This window comes from Callospermophilus lateralis, chromosome 14 (genome assembly GCF_048772815.1).
Source record: "Callospermophilus lateralis isolate mCalLat2 chromosome 14, mCalLat2.hap1, whole genome shotgun sequence".
In the NCBI taxonomy this organism is placed as follows: Eukaryota; Metazoa; Chordata; class Mammalia; order Rodentia; family Sciuridae; genus Callospermophilus; species Callospermophilus lateralis.
In genome coordinates this window covers 20,084,015-20,096,140 of record NC_135318.1, presented here as the reverse complement: position 1 = coordinate 20,096,140, position 12,126 = coordinate 20,084,015, and the positions used below count along the sequence as shown (strand labels likewise).

Genomic DNA, 12,126 nt, shown 5'->3' with positions numbered 1-12,126 from the left:
TTAGATTGTCTTTTAAACTAGATGTCACTTTAACCGCCAAAAGTGAAGAGAAAGCAATGGCTCCTCCCCCAATGTCACTAGAAAAGAGAAAGAAGCTGCAGGAAGTTACTGGGACAAAACAATTTTTTTTTTTTTTTTTTTTTGTACCAGGGATTGAACCCAGGGGTGCTCAACCACTGAGCCACATCCCCAGCCCTTTTTTATTTTGAGACAGGGTCTTTCTGAATTGCTGAGACTGGCCTTGAACTTGCAATTCTCAAAACCTTTTCATGGTTCTGCCTTACTGAATTCCGACTGTTCACTGGACCATCTTCTTCAGTTTGGGACGGAACAGGGAAAGGCTGTGCTGGAGAGGTGCTGGAGGGAAGGGGACCTGGAGGGAGGGTGGGAAGAAAGAGGGAAAAGGAAAAAAGGGAGGAGAGGGAAGAAAGAAGCGAGAAACACATAGAAAGAGGAAGAGAGAGATGCAGGGGGAGAGAAAAAGGACCTTTCCTATGGGCTACATCCTCCAGCTCCCCACTGGGCTTTGGAGTGAGTGTCAATGTCCTTTGAAATGCTGACTCACCACTGCTCTCAGCTCTCCACACCCTTCCTTCTCACACCCCAGAAGCTCCCTGATGATGGGCTCAGGAGAAGGAAATACAAGAAATGCATCTCAGGGGCACAACAAAACCAAACCTAGGTCAGGTCTGTTTCCTGGACTCTGGGACATCTTCCTAAAGACCTATGAATCCCCTGCGTGGCATGCACAGTGGGCCGATGGCTGCATGGTCCTGCTGGAATGTCTTACTTGGCCAGCAGACTCATGAGGTAGGTGGAGGTGTTGGTGTCCAGTCTCAAAGGAGGCACGGTGACATAGGCGGCCGCATGGGACCAGTCCTGGTGGTAGTAGTGCAAGCCTGTCAGTGTGGCATGTGCGGTGGTGGTCTCAGCCAGCACCACCTTCCCTGGAAGAAAAAGGGGAAAAATTGTAACTTGGAAGCCACTGAGCCCAAGAGATCACTGGCCTGAGCCTCTCGTTTAGAGCTGAAGGAGCTGAAGGTGGAGATGGGAAGAGACTTCTCCAAGCTTGCTGGGGCATTTGAAAGCCTGGCTCGGTCCAAGCCCCGGGACTTCCCTACGTCCTGCTAACTCTGGGCAAGGGGAACAGTAGGGCGAGACCAGGGAGCACTGAGCAATGCTTTGAGGAACCCAGTTTGGCCAGGGTGTGTGTAGGGTACCGCAGGGAGCTGAGGCTTGGTGGTGACTGGCAGGATGCAGGGCGTGAAACCTGGGCTAAGGGGCAGTCTGGCCTGTTTCTGAGCTGGCAGGTGCTGTGAGCAGCTCCAAAAGAACTGCTCGGGTGGGATCTGTAGTAAAGCTAGACAGCAGGGAGCTAGGAAGGGGATCCACCCAGCAGGGTGGGGCAAGAATCCAGTGGGACCCCAACAAGGGGCTTCAATTCGGAGAAAGGCAAAGGGTGGGATCTAGAGGGTAAACTGTGGAACTCTGGGGTGATTTTTGCTTCTGACTGACATCCCTAGGGTAGTAATCATGACTTTGTTTCCCCCATTACTAGGCCCTGCCAGCACCATGTGCTGGGTGAACTACACACAGCCATGAAGCAGGTCCTGCCAGGGGATCAGCACAGGGAGCTACACGAGTGCCCTGCAGGGCTTGCACACAGGGCTCCAGATGGCTAGAAAGGGAAGTTGGGCTCACACACCGTCATTCCTCCAGGGACTTCCTTACACCCCCGGAAATGCCCACTGGAATTGGCCCAGGGTTTTATGGTAGTTGTCAAGGCAACTGTTAGTAAAATCTGAGGCCAAAAAGACACCAATTAATGAGTCAATTTAAAACTTAGATAATTTTATCAGACCCAGAAGAGGTGACAGACATTTCTGCAAAGCTGTTACGCATACAAATGTGCGGAGGAGAAAACTCCTGTTTCACAAAATGAACCCAAGCGAGGGCGGGGCACTCCGAGGCCCACAGGAGCACAGATCAGGGAAGAGTGGGTACACATCCCAACCTCAGAAGCCAGACCTGAGCGTGCACTGAGCTGGTGTGCCTTGCAGTTCTCCAGTCCCACAACACAACATGCACCCAAGCCTGAGCACTTACCTTGCATCTTAGCAGCTGCAATAACGTCACCAGCAGAGATGCTGGACACATTGACCAGGTAGATGGGACAGTGAGTCTAAATATAAGAAATGCAGGAAGTAGAGCATCAACCCCAAAACAGGCAACAAGCACCAAATTAACCCTGGCACAATCAGTCCCAGCACGGGCATCCCCACCGGCCCATGTCACTCAACCCCACTGTCCAGGTGACAGTCTTATGCTGGGATGCAGGACTGGCAGCAAGGAGGCAGCAGGTGGCAGCCAGCAGCAGATCCTGCCAGGGAGGCCAACCCCAGAGGCAACCTCAGGTCAAGACAGTCGAGTCTGAACCTCCCATTTTCTCCCATCCAACATCTTGGACTGTAATTTAAAGGGAGGGACTGTTTTTCCTATTTCAACTTCCTGTTTATACACATCATGACCTAGAGACAGTAGTGTATTATATCCTATATCTAAAATTACAATGCCTGCTGTCTACAGGCTGCCTTATCAGGAGACAGCTGTACCCTGGGGAAGAACAAAATACAACAGGGTCAGGGTTCAGAGTGTAGGACAGACAAGACCCATCTTGTGAATGGACACCTGGATTGTCAAATTGATTAGCTTTTCCTCTGTTGAACTGTGTGGCTATGGCCCATGGCTTACTTTCTCTGGGCACACGTTTGAGCTAGAAACCAAAGAGCTGCCTTCTTATTGTTCCAGTCTTTCCTTATTCTGGGGTAAATTCCCATCAGGAGGTAATTGCTAAAGTAACTATTGTCAAAATAAATGAAATAAGGTCCTTGTCTAACTGCCAGAGCTATAAAGAGCTAATAGAAACTGTTTCATCAAATGTTATTTGGATGCTTTCTTTGCTAATCAAATTAGGAGGATATAAGAGTTTAAGAACTGGCTTTATATCATGTGCATGTTACAAGTCAACTGACTAATTCTGGGGCTGAATGACTTACAGTCTCTTTGTCCCCCCCACCCCACCCACCACCAAATTCTTAAGACCACATCTCCCTGTTTATAGGCTTTGGGTAGCCCAGGCCATTCCAGAAGGGAAGGTCTTATTAGAATCACTGGGGGGCTTATTATATACAAATTGCTGGAAATCACCCTCAGTTTCTGATTTAGTGGGAATTTGTGCTTCCAAGTCCCTAATTCTGATAAATGATGCTGACACTGCAGGTCCAGAGACCACGGGGTGAAAGCTGCTGTTCTGGAGGCAGTAGTCAGATTATCTGAGCAAATCGACTCCTTCAGCGCTGGCTTGGGAGCAATGACCTGCCTGGGCTCTACTGTCTGTGAAGCGCTTTCCCTTCCTGGGCTCCTTTGATCTTACAACTCCCCTGTGAAAAGCAAGTGACACTATTATTCCAACTTTATATAATGAGATAGCAGATCAGAGGGCATGTGGTCAAAAGCTAAGATTAGGTGAAGGCCAAAACTGAACTCTGACATCACCATCCCATTACACCCTCCACCAGTGCCTTCTCAACCCTGCTTTACCTGAACTAGACCAAGGAAAAATGTTCAAAAACAACGATGTAGCAGCAGAGGTCTAATTGTGATTTTCTAAGCCATAGTCTACCTATTCCTCCAAAAGGAACAGATTCCAGTTGCAGAGAGTCTCGGGGTCCCCCCACCTTCCTCTGCCTCCCTGGGCCATTTACCCTTGAGCAATGAACTAGGGCTTCATCTAGCTCAAATCAGTGGAACAGAGAGCAATAACACTCCACTCAGCAAACAGCTGGGGTCCTGGGGGCCACAGCAGAGTGAGGCCACTCTGGGATCCAAGCTACTTACCCTGTTGGCAATGGTGATGACTCGGTGAGTTGCTTCTGCTTCCAGCTGTTAGAAACAAATAACAGGAAGGAACCCAGCTTCAGCCTTGGAGCGATGCCAGGAGGAGCTGGCTGTACCCTCAGGGGCTAATGGGGTTGGGGGCAAGGCCTGGCCACTAGGCTCCAAAAACTTCTGCTCCAATAGAGAGAGGGTCCTGGGACTTAGAATACTATGCACATCCTTGCTGGATGCTACTCAGGGCATAGTTAAAAGGCACCGCTGTAATCCCAGCGGCTGGTACCAGCGGTTCCCTTTAACCAGCAGATGCTGTTGTTTGTCATCACCTCAGTGAAAGCCTTGCTCTTTCCTAATGTAACCTAACAAAGCAAGTACAGGCCTAGGCGCACCCCTGCTCACCCCGTTCTCATGGGCACCCTCGGGGAATTGACTGTTATCTGTTGCATCCTTCTCTACCAGTTCTGAGGTGCCCAAACAGGACCTATATTCAGAGACAGGTGCAGGGCAGGAGGAAGGCAGGCCACCTTGGCTCCTGGATGATAGTGAGACCACAAATCCCATCTCCTTGACATCGTTGATATCCAACCACCACTCTGCATTTGAGGAAAGGAAAAGCACTTTCCCTTACACATAGTAGAGGATGTCGGAACACTCATGGGGCAAGAAGGCATTGTTTATTGATATGGAACCTCCAGAGCAGAATTCTGTAGCAGGGGCACTGTGTGTGTCAATACCCTGCAAAACTGTATGCAAAGATAAAAATCAGACGGCAGAGGAGAAAAGGGCTTTTAATTTCTTTAAACTTTTTTTTAATTTGTTCTTTTTAGATATACACGTCAGTAGAATGTATTTTTGACATATTATACATACATGGAGTATAACTTATTCTAATTAGGATTCCATTCTTGTGGTTGTACATGATGTGGAGTTTCACTGGTGGTGTATTAATATATGAACATAGGAAAGTTATGTCAAATTGATTCTGCTGTCAGGGCTTTTAATTTCCATCTCAATGAGCAAGCAGGGCAGAAGAGCAGGGACAGGCAGGTGCCCCTCGTTTCTGGTGGGAATGGTCCAAGGTGCTCCTCAGATGGGATCTTATTCCCCAAATGCTAAGTCCTTGACTTATGGTTTGGACTTCCTTCTAGCATCTAAAGTCCCTTTCAGTCTCTCTGTCTCCTGATTCAGTTTTGGGCAAAGCAACTCCCGGAGCCGATGACATTTTCCCCAGAATCAAATGGGGTGGGGTCTGTGTGATGCCCCACAACTATCTCTCTCAAGGAAGCTCCAGATCAGGTTGGCTTCGGCATGGAGGAAGCTGAACCCTGGGAAGCTTCCAGACGGAAATTTCACCCAGGGAGGAAGTGATATGTGTTATATTCTTGACCCCTCTTCCATCCTACAAGATTCTGTGAGCCCGCATGAGAGAAGCTGACAGAGGACACAGGAGCTTTCCTTACCTCCTCTGGACGGCTGATCTCGATTCCTTCTGGGCCTGTGATACCCAAATCTAGTGCCTCCTTAGCACCCTAAATAATAGCAAAGGAAAACTGAATCATAGAAATACAAGAAAATCCCTAATCCAAAGGACAAAACGTATGCTAGACACTGCTATCCTCACAGGGTGGCCACAGTCCTTATTTCTATAACACTTGTCTTCAGAAGAGGAAACCCAGGACCCCAGATAGTAAGTGAGGACCTTCCTGCTCTCACTTCTTTACTGCCAAGCTACACTCCAGCCCCGATTCTTCTTCTTAATGGCAGACATACATTTTTCTGTTAAAAATATAATTCCATAACTAGCCAACAGGACAGGGATGCCAAAGACAAACACTGTTGATTGGCTTGAAAGTCAGTATTTCCTCAATGGAAGTCTAGATACTGTAGCTTCAGCAACTCCTAGACCAACCCTTACCCCAAGACCCAGGAGAATCCAGAGGTCTATCCTTCTTGGCATCAGAGAATAGATCTCTATACTAATTCATTCCTCCAAAGAGATACAGGAAGGTAGAAAGCTTGATTCTTGTTTGTTCTGTATGTCAAACCTCACGAAAAATATCTCTAAGAGGTGTTCCAAACTCTTTAGCAATAATGGACTTTAAACATCTTGCCATTAGATCTTAAAAAAGAGGTATTTGCTTTTTATATACAGTATATACGTTAGGATTTTTTGACTACCATTTGGCACCGACAGTGTTCGCATCTCACAATTCATTTTTTATAACTTGTTTTGCCTGAATCTTGCAGTATCAGCGACAGGTGGTCAGGACACTCCTCCCCACACCCCCAACAAATTGTCCCCACTGGTGCCACCCCATCTGCCACCCTTTCCTGCACACTTGCCTCGGCCACAAGCTCCCCATTTTCAGCATGGACTCGGGGGATGGCCCCGATGTCCTTGCAAGCGTGTAACACTTGGTATAGCTCGTTGTCCCGAAGCATGTACAAGTCCTTGTAGGTCATGAACATCTGGAACGAGTTGACGCCTTTCTCTCTTACCAGGGTTTCCATTTCTGCTTTTACCTGGAGAGTATAATGCAAGGCAATGCCAGGTGAGTATTGAGATCCCAGAGGTGACGGGGCAGGCACTGGCCCAGCATGGATACTCAGGGCCAGCCCCAGGTAGGCAGGTCAAATCACCTTATGATTCCCCTCAACCTTGCAGTGTCTCACTGTCCTTCCACCCCAGGCTGCTGCGAGGTCACTTGACCAAGAGGATGCCTAAGTCCTTTGAACTTAGATTATAAACTGTGTTCTTAGATCATCAACGTGCTTTTCCCATCACACAGACTTGTCCTGGGTCTGCACCTCCAAGCCAGCCCCCTTGATAAATGTAGGAAAAACAACTTTTATTCTTGTGGCGTGTTCCCCAGCCCCTGGAGTGGAAGCGGTGTCACAAAGAAGGCATACTTACACTAAAAAACCAGAGACTGGGAAATCAAATTAGGAACAAAACAAAACATGAACAAAGCTATGCAAATAAGGGCATTCATCTGAACATTATTTATGTTAGGGGGGAAAAAAATGGAAGCAACATTGTACTAATGGTAGGAAACCAACTTGAGGTTCGTTTGCTTGCCAGAATGTTAGGTGGCCATTAACATCAAAGCTCATAAAGACTGTGCAACAAAAATAGTGCTCACAGATCTGCTATGGAAAAGCATGGACTAGACAGAAAGAAATAAGCCTGAATGGATTATGTGCTTCCTTTTTTAAAAAAAAATTGTGATTAGAAAACGATATGTTATTAAAAAAAGAGAATTTAGAATTCTAGATAAATGAATGTCTCCACAACCTCTGGCAACTTAGGGACAGCTGATCTGGCCCTAGTGTTGCTGGGAATCTGCATGGGTCCTCAGTTCCAGGCCAATTCCAGGGGGAGGCAGAGGGCTCCAAGTAGGGGTCACAGCCCAGAAGGGTGTCCAGAAAGGAGACTCCCATCTGAGATAAGCATGCTCTGCACCATTAGCCTGGTACCAGCAGAGGGGCCTTCGTGTGTGAGGGTCTCATTTTCCATAAGTAACAGGTAGGAAATGATGGGAGAGGCTGGGCAAGCCCCCAACTCAAGGCTAAAACCAGAAGGGCAGAGGTAGAATGGGGCTTTTAGTTACCATTTCAGAAGGGAGTCGGAGGACCCTTTAGACTAGGGTCTGCAATTGCACATTTTGTGAAGCTTACATGTTAGTTATGGTATGGGGCATCCACCAAACTACTGGCACATTGAGCTTAATAAATAGAGGAAGAATGAATGCACAGTCTACTTCCCTGGGTAATAAGCAATAAAACTCCAGCAATGAAGCAAAACCTGAATGCCTATATACTATTTTCAGGAAGAAAACGGAAGTAGGAATCCAGGGAGAAGAGCCTGGGCTCTGGCCCTTGGTCCTGGACAGGGGGGAGGACAGGAAAGCCAGAGGTCAAGGGCAGAGACACAACATGGGCTCAGAAGCTGGACTGAGAAAGGGCTCAGAGGCAACCAGCCTCAGGGCAGCCCAGGACAGGTTCAAGTCTTTTCCCAATAAAAACAAGGCTCCTGTAGGAAAGAAGCATCCCCTGGGTCATTTGTCCCAGGCAATGCTGAACCAGGACATGAATGACCCTCAGTTTAGAGACCTCAGCTCAGTGTTATCAACTCCCAGTACAAACAGGACACCACCCTCTGCACCTGAGCTGTCTCAGCCAGCCAATCGGCATGCTCCCTATTAGACATCAGTGACACCTCATATGACATAATATGCTGAAAGCCTCTGGTCAAGGACCAGTGCTCTTGAGGCCTGGCCTCTGGTCTCTAGCCTTGGACTCTGTTGCAGCCTGGCACTCCCTGTGTCTGCTGCAATATGGGTAAAGCAGGGTAAGCCCACCCACTGTCCTTGTGGAACCCCAGGTCAGTTTCTTTGGCAAGTGGGGGCATTAGTGGGCATCCCTCCCCACCCAGGCAGGAGAGCACCAGGGCCCAGCTGGCTGAGTCCAGATGGCCCCTTTGCCCACAAGACCTCTCATGCCTTCTTTGAAGATTCTACCAGCAGAAGTACCTTGGGTGCCCACCAGGTGATCCCCACATGGAGGGCGTAGTCACAGCAGACCTTGGGGTCGGCGAGACCCCTGCACTTCTCATAGGCATCCACGAGAGAGGTCTCCTTGTCAGGCAGGACGTGGCCGATGATCATGGTGGTGCCTCCAACAAGCGCTGCCTGAGGAAGAGAGGAAAAAGCAGTCTTGTCACGGTGCTACCTGCACCCAAGTCACTGATGTGGCGAGATGTGGTCCTGGGGGACACTCAGGACAACCACAGAGTCTACCTCCCAAGAGGCTGTGAGGACCAAAGGCAGCAAGGTTTGGGAAACCATAGTGGTTGCACCAAGGACAGAGCCAGTGTGTGACTGACTGCCATCCGTTCCTTATTATTACTGTGGGTCCAGCACACAAGTCTGTCTCTTCCCCATTCGGGTTTCAATTTGTTATCCTGGTAAACAACTCAGTGTGTCACCACGCCCAGAGCGATCTCTCTCTTTTTTTTTTTTTTTTTTAAAGAGAGAGTGAGAGAGGAGAGAGAGAGAGAGAATTTTTAATATTTATTTTCTAGTTATCGGCAGATACAACATCTTTGTTTGTATGTGGTGCTGAGGATTGAACCCGGGCCGCACGCATGCCAGGCGAGCGCGCTACCGCTTGAGCCACATCCCCAGCCCCCAGAGCAATCTCTATTTGCCAGGTAGGATGACTTTTTGTCTACCTGAATACAAAGATGACACAATCAAATGCTATCATATAATTTAATGTAATATAAAGCATAACCAAATGTCCATTTGTAACATTTGCTAATTTATTTATACACAAATACTTAAACCACAAGGTATAAAATGTTAATTGGGATATATTGTTTTGTTTTCTTCTCTCACACTTCAAGAAACAATCTTACTCTATCTTTTTAACCGGTTCTTCAACATCAGGGTCTCTATCTTCAGTTTTTCCAAGCACATTAGCTTTCTTTAGATCGAGTACTTTTTAGATGCTGACTCTAATTTATCAGTGAAAAACAATCCAATTCACAATCTCCACAAAATTCTACATTTTTAAGAAATTTTTAAAAAGCCTTACTTGCAATCACAAAACATACTTTCAGGGAAAATTATCAAATTCCTCTCAACTTTAAAAAACAAATTTGGCCAGGTGACATCCGAGTTTGTGTTTCAGGTAATGCGTTGTTCCCAAACAACACTTTGTATTAAAATTAAAATAACAAGTGATTTGGAATCTGGGCTCCAGGTTGGAGTTCTGCTTTGTGACTTCATAGGTGATCACTGCACCCAGGCAACTTCTAAGATGCAGGTTCTTTGTCTAAACCTGGGTCAGCTTCCTGCTAGACAGCTGTAAAAAGTCAAGTAGGTCATCACTTACGGCGTAGATCTGGTAAAGTGTCCTGATGTGTGTGTTTTAATTATTCAGGACGTAGATGTTCACCTGTTTTCTGTATGGGTAAAAAACACAATGGAGTTGTCTTCATGATTTCATGCTTCTCTGTTCAGTTAAATCCTTGATCACAATTCAGAAATACTGCTAGGAAATAAGGCACTGAGGACAACTAGTTTCGTGGCCAAACAAAAAGGAAAAAATAAAACTTGCAACCTTGGTTGTCTACACTGACGTGACTAGTGCAGTGAGAATACTCTCCATGCCCTCTTGGGGGCCTCAGTGGCATGACTTCAAGCCACCAACAGAGGGTGGTGGTTCTGTGACACAGTAGGAACAGAGATGGGTGGGGGAGAGAGAGAAGGGGAAGCACGAGGCAGATTGTAGCTTACTCGCTGGCTTCTATTTCTAATTCTGCTGGATGCTGCCAGGCTGATTCATCTGCATAGCAGGTGGTTGTACTCTATTTTGTCCTGAAATGCATTTCTTGCTTGTACACGTGCACGTGGGGGTGTTTGATATATTCAGATTTTACACACTAATTTTTTTTATTTTTCTGTGGTTCCAGATTGCTTTCCTTTTCATTCTCCATCAGTACACAATCCGCAGGCTTGGAGAGAAAAAAGGGAACCTGAACCACAATACAGTGTGCTAAAAGAGCCAGGACCGTCATTGACATTTGGGGATCCCAGGGCGAGAGTGGAAAAGGAGGTGCATGTGCCAGTATAAATATTCAAAAGGCAGAGAGCGAGCTAATGAATTGTGACACAGAGTATATTCTATTCTTTGACAAATATATCCTTATAATGATCGAGAAGGCAAGGCTTGCATCTTGGGGGGGTCTTCAAAATTCTGAGCTACACTGAGGGGGAAGTTGGCCTCAGCCTCTATGCCTGCCCCACCCAGCTCTCACTTTCCACCCGGGATTCACCCTGCAGCCCACAGGTCTAAGCTCTGCCTGACCCTGCAAAATGCTGCCTCCGAACTTAGCGTGCACACACTCGTGGTCTGGGTCCCTGGAGGAGAGATTCACGTTTGTGCAGGCCCTAGAAGGGCTCAGGACCTTGGTCAGGGAATTGCAGGGATCCCAGTGGCCTAGGAGTGGGCTGTGGGGGTCTGGGCAGGCATGGCTCTTGAGCCCCGGGAGGAAGGGGAACAAATTGTCAGAAGGTCCAAGCCCGTCCTTGAGAGCTCAGCACCTGGGGCAGAGTCCCTTCTTTCCTGGGTCTAGGAGTTCTGGAGGGAGTGTGGGACACCGGGTGGGTCTTGATTCTCCACATACCATTTGAGATCCAGGAATAGCCATGTGCCCGCTTTGCACCTCAGCCCCCAGGGTGCAGAGAGGGTCAGCACACTCTCCCAGCTGGAGGCTTGGGAGCCCAGCCTGGAGCCTGGCTGCACAGTGCTTGTCTTCTCTCAGATAAGACACACAGAGCTGGCTTTTAAAATATGTGCAGTTCCGACCCCTGGATGAATGCTGCAGGCTCTGTCTCCACAGGAATATGATATCACGGATGTGACAGACCATTTCAGTGTCAGCCCCACAGCCAACCTGAGATCATCCGTGGAGCACGACCCAGCTTTGGTCCTGAGGCTTTCAAAAGGATTGTGTTTAAAACCAGGCAACTGTGTAGGTGGGGGAAGGGCGCTGGGGATGCACTCAGTGGTAGAGGGTATGCTCAGTGTGCACCAGGCCCTGAGCTGGATCCCAGCACACAGAAAAAATTTTAAAATGAAATTAAAAAAAAAAAAAACAACATCTAATCCCTCTCCACCCTGTTGCTTAAAACAAAAAAAGAAATGAAATAATTTTGATGAAGCTCTCCATCCTATTCCCACCCCTACTTCTCTGAGGTTGATATAAATTCCTTCTATTTATGTTTTTATGCTTTTACTATTTTTTTTTTTTAAGAATATACACAAAAGGCCTATCAGGCGTGGTGGTGCATGCCTCAGTTCGGGAGGCTGAGGCAGGAGGATCATGAGTTCAAAGCCAGCCTCAGCAAAAGTGAGGACCTAAGCAACCCAGTGAAACCCTGTCTCTAAATAAAATACAAAAAAAGGCTGGGGATGTGGCTCAGTAGCTGAGTGGCCCGGAGTTCAATCTCTGTACCCAAGAACAAACAAACAAACAAAAGGCATCCTACTGTCTATCTCTTTGCAAGTTGCTTTTTTCTTACTCAACATTTTATTAAAATTTATTTCATTCCTTTTAATTCATTCAAGATCTGAACATCCCTCCACGAATTTATCTGTTTCTGAGTTCACAGGCACTGAACCTGATATTTGAACATTCTTGTGCACCTATGAGCAGAGCCCACA

At 47.3% G+C, this 12,126-nt stretch overlaps 1 protein-coding gene across 4 annotated transcripts in view; it reads right to left on the bottom strand.

The window, feature by feature from the left end:
- The window catches only part of Dpysl5 (dihydropyrimidinase like 5), an 83,432-nt gene that overhangs the window by 14,710 nt on the left and 56,596 nt on the right, over positions 1-12,126 (bottom strand). For all 4 annotated transcript variants that reach the window (XM_076833440.2, XM_076833438.2, XM_076833441.2 and 1 more), the window contains exons 3-8: positions 8,427-8,585; positions 6,238-6,417; positions 5,355-5,423; positions 3,898-3,942; positions 2,107-2,182; positions 791-947 (exon numbers count right to left, since the gene is read on the bottom strand). In XM_076833440.2, the coding sequence (XP_076689555.1) occupies positions 791-947; positions 2,107-2,182; positions 3,898-3,942; positions 5,355-5,423; positions 6,238-6,417; positions 8,427-8,585 (686 nt within the window). The remainder of the gene's footprint in view (positions 1-790; positions 948-2,106; positions 2,183-3,897; positions 3,943-5,354; positions 5,424-6,237; positions 6,418-8,426; positions 8,586-12,126) is intronic.